The sequence below is a fragment of the Propithecus coquereli genome, unplaced genomic scaffold (assembly GCF_000956105.1).
Source record: "Propithecus coquereli isolate 6110/MARCELLA unplaced genomic scaffold, Pcoq_1.0 Scaffold351, whole genome shotgun sequence".
Classification (NCBI taxonomy): Eukaryota; Metazoa; Chordata; class Mammalia; order Primates; family Indriidae; genus Propithecus; species Propithecus coquereli.
The window spans coordinates 334,399-347,914 of NW_012149186.1; the positions used below are offsets into that span (position 1 = coordinate 334,399).

The 13,516-nt window shown below is 46.6% G+C and overlaps 1 protein-coding gene across 1 annotated transcript in view; it reads right to left on the minus strand.

The window, feature by feature from the left end:
• WDFY4 (WDFY family member 4) overlaps positions 1–13,516 on the minus strand; it is a 283,986-nt gene that overhangs the window by 170,076 nt on the left and 100,394 nt on the right. The window contains exons 20-24 of the mRNA XM_012651295.1: positions 12,279–12,510; positions 11,032–11,177; positions 9,917–10,028; positions 9,051–9,241; positions 3,565–3,717 (exon numbers count right to left, since the gene is read on the minus strand). Of these exons, the coding sequence (XP_012506749.1) occupies positions 3,565–3,717; positions 9,051–9,241; positions 9,917–10,028; positions 11,032–11,177; positions 12,279–12,510 (834 nt within the window). The remainder of the gene's footprint in view (positions 1–3,564; positions 3,718–9,050; positions 9,242–9,916; positions 10,029–11,031; positions 11,178–12,278; positions 12,511–13,516) is intronic.

Genomic DNA, 13,516 nt, shown 5'->3' on the forward strand with positions numbered 1-13,516 from the left:
TGAGACCCCGTCTCTACCAAAAAATAGAAAGAAATTATCTGGGCAACTAAAAATATATATATAGAAAAAATTAGCCGGGCATGGGGGTGCATGCCTGTAGTCCCAGCTACTCGGGAGGCTGAGGCAGAAGGATTGCTTGAGCCCAGGAGTGTGACGTTGCTGTGAGCTAGGATGACGCCACGGCACTCACTCTAGCCAGGGCAACAAAGCGAGACTCTGTTTCAAAAAAAAAAAAAAATATTTAACTTATTTTACTTCATTTCATTTTAGCATCTGGTTTTAAAATCTAGCTTTAAAAGCACCAGGTCACCTGAAGGGTAGTTTACGCGGGGTGGGGTGGGGTAGTGCCCATGGTCATCACAGGAGGAGGAGGGGGAGTATGACGTGATCTTGCTTGGCTAATTCCTGGGCCATGCTGGGGGCAAGGATGCCTGGGAGCCAGGCTGCCTGAGCAGGGCCACAGGATTTCGAAGGGACGGGGCTGGGGCAGTGCCGGCGTGTTATCTTATTTAGCAGGGCGGTGTGGCCACGTATGCACCTCTCCTTGCCCCCTGTGCACAGGCAGCCCATCCTCCAGGCCTCGTGGCTCCTCCACAACCTTCCTGTCTGTCTTCAGATCCAAGTTCAAGCAATCCATCCTGGTCTGGTTCAACTAGCTAATAGCATAGGATTGTTGTGGCTATGTTTATGAATAAGGTTAGCCTGCACTTTTCCATTTTTCGTATTGTCCTTTGTGTTCTGGCATCAAGATTAGCTCATAAAATAAGCGGAGAGTGCCCTCCTCTTCCACGTATAGGGCTGGAAACAGCCTATTTCTCGACTGGTAGATTTTCCCTGTGGACCCCCGGGCCCGGACTTCCCTTCTGAATGCTGTTTGTTTCTACAGATTTTAGAAAGTGATTCAGTTTATTTGATGGTTATGAGATCATTGAGCTTTTTTATTTCTTTTTGAGTGAACTCTGAAAACTTAAGTTTTCTATGAGATGGTTCAACTGAACTAACTTATCTAGCTCATTGGCACAAAGTTGTCGATCCTATTTTCTTGTTACTCTAATTGCTCGTTCCTTCTGGCGTGCTCCCCTTCCCTTCCTAGCGTGATTCACGTGTGCCTTCTGGTCTTTTTTTCTTGACCAATCTTAACAGAGGTTTGTGTGTTTCAGGGAAATCAGTACTGGCCTTGTTGATCCTTTGTATATTTTTTCTTCCCCTTTTTATTAATTTATGTTCTCATCTACATTTTTCCTTCCTTCTTTCTCTGAGTTTTGTTTTTGTTTGTTTGGTCATTCTAACTTCTTGATCTGGAGGCTCTGTTCATGAATTTTAAAATGCTCTTCTTTTCTAATACACACATCGATGACTGTAAGTTTCCCTCTGGTCTTGCCTTCAGCAGCAACCCCATGGTGTTTTGATACATAGCATTTCCCTTGCCATTTGGCACTAAATCACTTCTAGTTCAAGTTCCGACTTTTTCATTGACTCTCCTCCTTATCTCGCTGTCTTTGTCTCAGTTCAGGTTTCAAAATCTTCCGGCTGGCTTTCTGTAACCATCTCATTACTGATGCCCCTGCCTTGGGGCTCTTGTCACCGGAGTAATATAACCAAAATAAAATTCTCACGTCATTCTCCAGTTAATATTCTTAGATATCAGAAGTTTCGCAAAACTTGTCAACAATCTAAAAATTGTTTATAAAGGCTTTATTCTCATCATTCAACTATGATAATTTATTATAAAATATGTGGGGTTTTTTGGTTTCATAGAGTGGGTCAGTATAAGCAATAGAGATTAGATATCCTATTGTCTATAACTGGCCATATTTATTAGGTTTCCAAATACAATAAAAAATGTTTCTTGGCCGGGCGCGGTGGCTCACGCCTGTAATCCTAGCACTCTGGGAGGCCTAGGCGGGCGGATTGTTTGAGCTCAGGAGTTCGAGACCAGCCTGAGCAAGAGGGAGACCCCATCTCTACTAAAAATAGAAAAAAATTAATCAGACAACTAAAACTATATAGAAAAAATTAGCCAGGCATGGTGGTGCGTGCCTATAGTCCCAGCTACTCAGGAGGCTTAGGCAGTAGGATCGCTTGAGCCCAGGAGTTTGAGGTTGCTGTGAGCTAGGCTAACGCCACGGCACTCTAGCCCAGGCAACAGAGTGAGACTCTGTCTCAAAAAAAAAAATGTTTCTTACTAAAAGTGGGAGAAATGTATATACAAAATTGCTGTCTACAGAAGCATTTATAACAATAAAATATAGGAATAATCTAAGAATTTGACAATAGGGGAATGGTGAAGAAACTCTCTACATAACCAAGTATTATTCTGACCTCAGTGTAAATGTTTGTAATGAAAATGTTAATATGTTTTTGTTACGTAAGGTAAGGCAGGACTCTAACTGATACAGTATAATAAATGACTATGATTAAAAACATATATTGTGCATAGAACATACTACAGGAGAATGCATCCAAATTTGATGACAGTTGACTGGGTCTTGCAAAGAGGAGAGTTTCCCCCCACTTTTCTGTAATTTAAAAATATTCTATCATAAACATATGTTAATTTTTTACTAAACAAATAAACAATTTTTAAAATACTTCCACAGATCTCAACATGTACAGGCTGAAGCATTGACTGTGCCGTTTAGTACCTTGGGTCTGTCCTCTCTCCCTCCCCCTCATGCAGTCAACACAAACCTGCAGGCCCCCACCAAGCCATTTGTCTCAAACCCCATGGCTGCTTGCACCCTGACATACTTGCAAAAAGCACACATGGTCCACCTGGAAGGTTCTTTCCCCCTTGAATTCTGTCAGACTCAGTCCCAGAATTCTTGATCCCTAAAGCTAAACTAACTGTCCTCTCACTCCCACTACCCAGATGCCCTGTGCCTGCCTCACTGTGAGACCTAGCACATTGCAGTGTCCCCTTTGCTGTGTCCCAGGCCCATCTGGCCGTGGGGAAGACCAGGTCCCGGTCATCGCTGTATCTCCAGCACATGGCCAATCCCTGACTCAGTGGGTGCCCAGTAAATGGTGCTTCACGCATGGATTGATCCTCCCAAAAAGGTCCTGTGCCATACTCCTCAGTTGCCAGGCAAGTCTTTCAGCATCTCACAAGTCAGCCCTTTAAAGGATCATTTGGAAACAGCAAAGCACCATCCAAAGAAATTGGGATCCTGTTTTTCACCCTCATATGCATGTGCTACATTACAGCTCTACAATCCTTTTCCAGACACCATCTGGTTTAACCTCCACAACAACATGAGGAAGACATGATGGTCTCCATGTCACACAACAACAGAGTGAGGTTCAGGAGAATAAGAGACTTGCCGAGGCACAGCCCACAGGTGGCAGGATTTAATTATAAACCAGGGCCTTTGGACTCCAAAACTTTTGCGGTTTTCCCTCTCACTACAATCATGACTATCGGGGAAGCCGACCTGAATTTAGAGGAAATTGCAGGCTTTTTCATGTATTTTACCATCTCTCTCTCTCTCTCTCTCACACACACACTCTCTCTTTCTCTCTCTCTCTCTCTCCTGAAGGGCTAAGGGCCAGTCTCTGATTTACCTCAAAATTGCAGAGGATGTGCTGGAAGACACCAATGTTGGAGACAGCAGATGACCTGAAGCCCAGTTCTGCAGTGCCAGCAACTGAGAGCACCAGCTGAAAAATTCGATGGTTCAGGAGAGAGACCTTTTTCCTCAGGAGAAATGCCATTATCTGCAAAGGTTGAAACACAGAGCAGTTTCCTCATAAACGTGTTCTCAGAGCTCCTTCTCCCCCACTCCCGCCTACAGCACCTGTGGTCAGTCCAGCTGAAGACCCTCTGCTCTCTGCTGCTACCATCCGCCATCCCCACATTCTCAGAAGAAAAACACGGGCCAGTTTCCATGGCTCCTTCCCAGCTAGTGTCCACTTTTCTGTACTGCGATTTAACCATTCACTGGGCCCCCTGCTGCTCCCTGAATCTTTTCCATGTTTCCAGAACGCCACTCTCTTCTGGCCTCCTCCTCAGTTCCTCAGGACTCTAATTTTCTGTTACTGGATCCTTCACACGCAGAACCGTCCCATAAATGGTGCTACATCACCAGGAAGCTACCGGCTGCCCATGAGCCCAGTTATGCCCAGCCTTGCTTCAGGCTGCAGCCACCAGACATGCCTTCCTATGGCACCAGCCCCGAGAAGTCAGCCACGCGTCGCATCCATCCCAGCTGGAAGTGCTGGTTTCCCAGAAGTAGGTTTGGTGGCTCAATTCATCTCAGAAACTAAGAAGATGGGTCCCACCACGCCTCACTTCTCTACTGACCTCTGTCACACATGAATCAGGCCGCCCAGCAACCTGTCAGCATCTGGGTCCTCGGCCATCTCGTCTGGACTCTCGGCTCCTCTCACCCGCAGCTCGATTCCCCATCCCCAGCTGCAGCACAGCCCACCTTCTCCGTGTCCTCCCGGACTCGCTCTCTCAATGCGCCCTTAGGAACTCTTGCTTGTGATCAGCAAATACTCGGTATCTTTCCAGACTGTTCTGGTCACTTTTTTGGCATATCTGAAATCGGACCAATCTCCCCAACCCCACCAAGACATAATTAGGAGGGCCAAAGGTTTCTTAAGAAAAGTCACACTCTCAGGCTGACCGGCTTCACTTTACGTTACCAGTGTCAAATGTCAAACTGGTACTCAGTTGGGCCTGGCAGTCCAACTCTGTTTTTCTAATGAGCTGGTTTTTCTTGTCCTAAGGACCATGATTTCATTACTTCTCCTCTTACCACTCTCCCCCTCCACCACCCAACCTCATCCTCTGCTGAGAAGACAGAACCCATCAGACTCAAACACCCCTGCCTTCCCACACCAGATCCACAGCTGCCTGTGTTGCGTCCCTTCCTGTTGCAAGCAGGGCTCCCATCCACCTGGCCTCCGGATCCCACCTGTCACCTTCTCAAAGACACTGTTCTTTGGGATAGCTCTTCTCTCCCAGCCTCCCCTCCCCTGCCTTTCCTTTCCCTTCTGGGTCACTTTACTCCACATACAAATATGCTCTAGGATCTCTCTTCTAAAAACCAACCCTCCCTTGATGCCTACTCTCCCTGCCTCTGACCCCACTCCTCCCCTTCACAGGCAGCCTTCTAGAAAGCATCCTGGGCACACTCTGGCTCCGTGACTCACCTCGTGTTCTCTCTTCAACCCAGCTCAGCCAGCTGCTGCTCCCACCTGCCCACCTTCCCCAGAAAGGTCACCAGTGATTTCCAGGTGGCCACGTCCAGTGGAGACATCTCTGTCTTTAGTTTGCCGCATTATTTATCAGCATTTTGCATTGTTTGATCACACCTACCTTCCAGAAGCACTTTTCTCTTTCAGATTCCTTGACAAAAATCTCTGTGGCTTCTCTCCCCTCCTTCCTCTCAATCTCCTTTATTGGGTTTTAACATTACAAACCCCAGTGTAGGGAGTTCCTCATTGCTTCCTCCTCAGTCCTCTCCTCTTCTCTTCTCTACTCCTTCTCTTTGGCTATCTCATCAATTTCCTTGGATGAAATATCATCATCACAACGTCAAAGACCCTAGCATGTACACTTCCAGCCCAGCCTGCCCCTCTGAGCTCAAGAGCCATCTAGCCTACTTGGTATTTCACCTCCGAGGTCTCACAAACATTTCCAACTGAGCATGTCCCTGATGTCTTCCTTCCCTCCTATCTGCACCCTCTGGGCACACAGCCCTGGCTGCCTCAGTGCCACCGGTCCAGCCTGATCGCCAATCCTGAGATGCTCCAGGTCAGGGGGCACAGTCTCATATCCTGTGGGGTTCTATCCCAGTCCCCTGCTTGAATCTCACTCCTCCAAGCCATCTTCCACACCGATGTCAAGGGGCATTCTAAAGCATCATTCATCCGGTTTCCCTGTTCCAAGCCTGCCTATGGTTGCCTGTCACCTCGGAGACAGAAACCACGCTCCTTGCAGTAGCAGTCATGGCCTCTCCTCCCCTCCCTCTGGCCCGCTGTGCACTGCTCCACAACTGTCCTTTCCTCCAGCCGTGTGCGGGAACCCATACCAGATCCCTTGAGTGTTGCTAATGTTAGTTGGAACACTATCCTTCTTTCCCACGGTAAGAACATCTATCCCATGAAACTCAGCTGGCTGTCGCCTACTTGGAGAAGAGGGTGATAAATCAGTCAGATAGAAATAACCTCTCTGAGAGGTTTATGCCCTTTCATCCAACCAGAAATCCAGCAGGTGAACACAGAGTAAAACCTACAAATGAAGAAAGCCACTCCAGAGCAAGCCGTTTAAATGAAGGCCCTTGTTTTCATTCACAGGCTCAGTCCCAAACCCTCGCTGAGCACCAACGGTCGACCCCAGGTTCTAGGGCACGGAGGTAAACAAGCAGGGTGCACCTCCCTCCTGGACCATGTGTCTGGGGGGTGAACAGGCCACCAACATGGTGACAGGTAAACAGACGTCATGCAGTTGGGCATGCAGGTGACAAACGCAAAGTGAGAAGATGTCTAGAAAGGGATGAGGGAGGATGGAGGTTCCACCTTATGAAGAGTGGGCAAGGAAGTCAAAAAATAAAGTAAAATAATCCCATTTCTTCACTCAAACCTGCCCTTTCCCACCTCCCCTACCACCACCCAGCTTCTTTTGATTTCTTCAAAGCCATGAATATTTGAAATGTGTCTTTTTTTAAATCAGAAGAAGAATTTTAAAATTTCCTTCTTTGGCTTCATAAGGCCCAATAAATCTCTGAATCTGAAGGGCTCTTTATTCAAACGCAGTATTTGGGAGTCTCCCTCTCACACTAATAGTATTTGTCTGTCTACCGCGTTAACAGTACGTCCCATGCGGGGAGGGACTGAAGCCATTTTGTTCACGTTGTGTCCCTAGTGGCTCAGTGCCTGGTCCCAGGAGGTGCCAGTGCATGTAAGTGGAGTAAATCGATCCCACCTACGGGCTTCTCCTTGACTCTGCCACCTCTGCCCAGAAACTCAGCCAACCCCGTCTCCAGGGCCCTCTGTCCAATGAAGCTCTTTCTGACTCCCCTACCCACATGTGATGTCAGCCACCTGCACACCCCTCTGGCACGTCACCTTTCTCAAGGCGATGTTCTCATTCCTGAGCTCACTACGTGCCAGGCCCTGCAGTGCACCGTGAGGACTCAACCGTGAGCCCAAGACCATCCCAGCTCTCTACGGAGCTCAGAGCTTCTGGCAAGATAGCTGGGTAACCACCAAGTCACAGAGAATCTTGGTCACCTATTGCATTTTTATTTATATTACAATTATAATATTTTGGTACTTGTTTTATTTTATCCTAGATCCACCCATGAGGGCAGGAACTGCTCTGTACCTTTTAAGAAATGCTCACAATAATTATTAAAATCCCTAACCACAGCAGATATCCTTGTGCTATATTGGACTAAATCCCCTAACAATATAACCAAAGAAAACTTATATAACAAAAGCCCCAATTCTTGAGTTTCAGTATAAACCCAGACACACTCATTCACTTATTCCAAAATATGTACTGAGTGTCTTGATGGTGCCAATGATATGCCAGCAAAGAATGAGAAATGCCAAGACCTCCAGGAGATCCCAGTCCCGTGAACGTGTGCAGACTGGTCATTACAGCACGGGTGCGAGAACAGCTAGGTCTGGGGTGCCCACAGTGCCGCGCGGGCCCAGGAGCAGCTGCACACTCAGCTGGCAGGGGAGGGTGCCATCTCTGCCATTTGAGCTCAGTCTGGGAAGGTGGAAGGAGCACATCTGGGGGAGAACGGAAGAGGGGCCAAGCCATGGGCACAGGTACCAAGGTTCAGCAACTCATGACGGTACAGGATTTGGGAGGTGGGAGTGTACAGCGTGAAGCATTCGATGGGTGGGAGATGGGGCTGGAAGGATAGGTTGGTGGCCAGTTTTGAAAGGCTTTGGAAGCTGGAATAAGGAGTTTGGAATATGGCATCAGTGATGTGGAGCCTTTGAAGGGCTTACACATGGGAGAGGCACCGGCGGATCTATAACACGGGGCTATAACTGGTGCCAGCGGGCTGAGAGGGAGAGGCTAGGGCAGGGGCCACCATCCAGCTGTGCAGGCACGCAGGTGAGATGAGAAGAGCCCAGAGGCCAGAGTGACACCATATGGCCTTCTTCTGCTCAAACTCTGACTTGGGAGCCAAAGGGACAGGAGGCTTTCTCTCCCAGCACCCCTGTGCCAAGAGGAGCCACCACTGACTGCCAGTCCCAGTGGCCTTGCCCAGGCTCTGACCTCAGCTGGCCCCTCCTCACTCCTCAACTGGCCACATCCCAGCCACGAGGGAAGGTACTTAGGGCCATCTCAGCTGACTTTGGCGCGTGTGAGCAGCAGCGCAGATCGCAGGAAGCGCATCCCCAGCAGTGTGTCTGTGCAGGTGCTCTCCTAAACTCTCAATGTACATTAACTCGCTTGACCCTCACAACTCTACAGAACAGGTGCTGTTATTATCCCCATTTTACACATGAAGGAACTGAGACACAAAGAGATCAAGAACTAAAAATGGCTCACATTTACTGAGTACTTATTCTGGGCCAGACAGAACTCTAATCCCTTCACTTATATTAAATCCTCCAATCCCCACGGCATCCCTGTAATACAGGAGGTATGGCAGTCCATATCTCACAGGTGGGGAAACTGAGGCAGGGACAAATAACTCATCCAGGGCTAAATACAAGTTAGAGGAAGTGGCAGGATTTAAACCCTGGTGTTCTGCTCTGAAGCCTGGGCTCTTAGACACCATGCTGGAGACAAAAGTGGGGAGACCACAGTGACACCTGAACTTGTCAGTGAGAGGGACCAGAAGCTGTGGACAGGTGAGCATCCCCATCCACACAGAGCTTCTCTCGGGCTGGCTGTCACCTGGTCCTCCTCTGCCTTGCTGATGCTGGTCTCAGAACCTGGAAACTTTCGGTTGCCCTTCTCTAGAAGCCATCCTGGAGGGCATGACACTGGGGCAAGCAAAGCCCATCCCTCCTCCTTGGGGTCGACAGCCCTTTGGGGAGTCCCAGTCTCAGATGAAAGGGTGGATTACCTCGTACCCACAGATGTGCCGCATCAGGCGGTCACACATGGCATTACTGGTCAGGACCGAGTGCAGGACTTTCATAGCCGCGTACATGGTGTGGTCGTCCGTCGCTAAGGAGATGAGGCCCAGGAGGATGGCAGGCCCACCAATGAAGTCCAGGCTGCTGGCAGCAGGGCTAGAGTGGAACACTCTCACCCCTGTGCGGGACAAAGGGGCATTTCATTAGGACGTAACCTTCAGCACAGTGGAAAGTGCCTAGGACAGGCTGGGAGGAAGGGCAGGGGGGCTCTGAACGTCTTAGATGGCTGAGAGATACTATACGGAGTCCTTTCTTGGTCATCAAAAGGCTGAAATAGCCCAGAGTATTTCAGATTGCCACCTTCTGTCTCGAGTCTGGAGTGCTGGGTGAGCCAGACACTCTCTGAGCCTCAGTTTCCTGGCTGCTCTGACAACCACTGGCTCCTGCCTGCCCTCGAGATCCTGCTGGGCTGGACCCTTGACCAACTTGCTGCATTGCTATTGCCCAGCTGCATGGCGAATGGCTGTCTTCACTCAAATGACCACAACCATTGCCTCAGCTCAAAGGCCCCACTGTGCTCACTAGATAGACAGACTCCCACTGTGCATAGATGTCAGCCTGGTTAGCAGCTGAGTTCACTACCAATTGTCAGATGTGGCCAGGTGAACTGGTCTCCATGCTATCTGGGAAGCCAACTGGGTTTGGCTGGGTTTCCTCCCAACTCTGGCCCTCACCATCCTGGCTCCCTGGAATGTTCCATTCTGCCTGCTGCTCCAGAGCCCCAGGGTGCACAGGCCATGACAGCACAAGCCCTCCTTCCCAAACAGCAGTGAAGGTTCCTGGCCTGACATACCTAATTGGCCCACAGCAACGGCTCCAATGGTTCGCAGAGAACCTGACAGGTGGCTGGCACAATTTCTCAGAAAGAACACAGGCGTGGCATTGTCACGGGATAAAATGTTCATCTAGAGAAATAAGCAACAATTATTCCCAAGAAATTCCTGGAAAAGGAGAGGTGTTGTTCATGATCCCCTGGGAGGCAGGCACCCCGAGGTCTGGCCCAATGCTAGAACTCCATCGGTGATGATCAGCGAGTGAGTGATAATTGAACCAGTGTCAGGGGACTGAAGTCGAACTTTAGACTCACATGTCCTGCCTCCAGGCTATGTCTTAATTGTAAGTGAACAGCTTCAGACACACAATCTGTGCCACCAATGTCCTCCATGCTCACAGTGAGGAGCTAACAAGAGCAAGAAGGACCCAAGGACACCTTCAAGTGAAACAGTATTTCTAAGGTGAGGGCTGCCACCTTCTCTGCAAGCCCAACCTCTGCAGGTTTCAGAGGAGCAAAAGGACAGCAATCCCAGCCTCCTCCATCAGAAAGTATGTTGCTGGTACAGCACAGCTTTGATGATCAACTCAGCCTAGCTCATGCTCTGGGGGAACCTCTGTCCATGGGGCTGAAGACAATATAAACAAATCAGCCAAAATTCATCTGCACTAGACGAAAGAGATCTTTATGCAGAAATTAGGAAGCAAATCTAATGGCATTATCATCTACAAACATGTCTGCTTATTGTTTTGCAAGCCTACTGTTTTTTAAAAAGAAAAAATCACAGCAACTCAAGGAGCAGTTTTCAGTGTTAGTAGGCCATCAGCACCCAAGCACATGGAAGCTCAATAGTGTCCTCAGTCAAGGTATTTAAAATATTCCATTTATTCTTGCTCTACCATGGAGAGCACCTACTTTCTTTCCTGAGGAAATAGAAATAAAAAGTTTATTCTTGGGGGATGATAATGGGCAGGGAGCCATAGGGTATTTTAACAAATGAAGTGGGAAGCATGGATGTGTGTTTCCATCTACATATGTACAAACATGAATTAGTGTTTACTTAAGCACTGAAAGCTGAAGCTAGCCATGAGATTGAGATTCCAATAGGATGCAGGAGGGGAAGGTAGAAAATGTACCTCTTTGGCAATCAGGCGGCTGTCCACCTCATTGTAAGCATTTTTGATGTCTGCTACACTGGTGACGGAGGAGCTGGCTACGTGGAGTCCAAAAGAAACCCTTTCCTCTGCAATGAGGGGTGCGGCTTCACTGTCCGGGTCCTCTCCTATAACAACACATCTTTAATCATTTCTATACTCACTTTACAGAGGAGGAAATGAATCCTCAGTGATCATCTCTGTCACACAGCAAAGAAATCATTGAGAGGATGTTCGTATGCTGTTACACTGCATGTTTTTGCATGTTGTGTGTTTGCATGTCATATGTTTTCCCCCCACCTGTGCTTCTCTAATCCTTATATTAAACTGTGGAGAAATCTCCCAAGATTGACCCTACTATAAAATAGAGGGATTCCAGGTATGAAATTACCAGAGCTTAAAACTGTACCAAGTACAGAACTTTGTTCCCCAAAACCAAAATGCTCAGGAACAAGCAAGCTGACTAGTACAGAAGGAGGTAGGCTGGGCGGAAAGGCTTGACTTTCAACGACCTTCACAGCATGGCAAACATCCCAGTCGGACTTAGCACTCTGGTCCCCAAATCAGCAAGAGCCAACATGCTACTGGAGAAACATGGCATGAATATAGAGTTGGTGAGACTTTGGTTCTAGATGTAGCCTTGTCCCATTGCTCTGGCCACGGCCATTTGTCATAGGAAATAAGTTCAAAGAAGACATGGGCCTGGAGACAGAAACACTCGACAGAGCTCAATCGCCCTTCACCGGGCACTAGGCCTCCACACACAGATCCATTTATCATTCTTCCCAGATGGGAGCCGACCCCCTTGACTTGACGGAGTGCAGAGAGCAGTGCTCCCTGCTTGAACAACCAGTAATCAATAACGAAAATGTAGATGTTTTGTCTGCCTGTTTAATAATTGAAGACAACAGTATGCTTTAGTTAAAAAGCTTCTTCATTAAAATGAATGTAACTTATTTATCTCATTCTCTCCTCTTTCTTTGTTGGTGGTATTTACCCACCCACCCTCCTCCGTTAGGTGCTTTAGAGTTGAAATCTAAAGGATATTGTCATTTCCTTTTCTGTGACATTTTCTGTCGGGTTGTAAATATATAATGATCCAATTACAGAGGTCTTCCCTAATTACTGACCTGTGCTGAGCTTATTCTTTATAAATATGCTATAAATAACTGGATGTCCATTTAAAAACTAAAATCAGCAAGAACATTATTAATCAAAACACTCCATACCTTGGGCACGCACAGCTTGGAAGTTACCACAGTATCTTGGGCCAAGTTTGTTAATAACTTCCAGAGTTTCCACTGAAATGGCTTCTTCAAAGAGGTACGTAGAGCCAAGACGCCAGATTAATGATGACTTTTGTTTCCAAACTCGAGGGGTAGCAATATATCCATAAACATCCACAAATAAAGATGGATCCATTGAAAGGAAAGGTCCCGGTAAGGCCTGAATGTACAACATCTGTGACAATGAAAAGGGTTGGGGAGTGAGTGGTGCTTAAGCTCAGAATTAATCAAATAAATACACAGTGATATAATACGATGCACCTTATTCTCATCTCAAAGTGAAAGTTTGTTTTATCTAAAAATTAAAAAGATGACCCTCGAATCTGAGAAGTGTGCAGTGAAACAACTTATAAAATGCTGATGGGAGTGAAAAACTGACTCTGTGCCTTTGGAAGCAAATTTGATAACAAATGTTAAGAAACAGAAAAATGTTCACCTTTACTGTTTCAGTCATTCCAGTAAGAAACTAAATGTCCTGTGTTGGCATATTAACGAGGTTTGCTGTACAAACAATAATTACAGAGATAGAGGTTGGGAAGACAGAAATAAAACTGTCTCTATTTGTAAATGACATGTCTATGTAGAAAATTCCAAGGAATCTTTACCAAAAAAATCTCCTAGAACTAATAAGTGAGTCAGCAAGGTCATAGTATACATGATCAATATGCAAAAATAAATTGTATTTCTATAGACTAATAATGAACAAACAGCAACTAAAATTAAAAACAATATCATTTATAATTATGCACATAAAAGAAATACTTAATAAAACACGCACAGGATCTGTTTTCTGAAAATCCTGAAACAATGATTTTAAAAGTCAAAGAAGACCTATATAAATGAAGAGACATACCAGGTTCATGGATAGGAAGACTCAATATAGTAAAGATGTCTTTTCTTCCCAAATTGATCTATAGGTATAACACAATTCCTATCAGAATCCCAGCAAGATTTTTTGTAGACATAGGCAAGATAATTCTAAAGTTTATATGGGATGATATAGGCCCTAGAATAGCTTAAACAATTTTGAAAAAGAAGAATTAAGTGAAACTACTCTACCTAATAATAAGGCTTAGTATATAGCTACAGTAATCAAAACAGCGTGATACTGGCAGAGGGACAGTCACATAGATCAATGGAACAGAATATAGAACCCAGAAATAAACCTATATAAATATGAC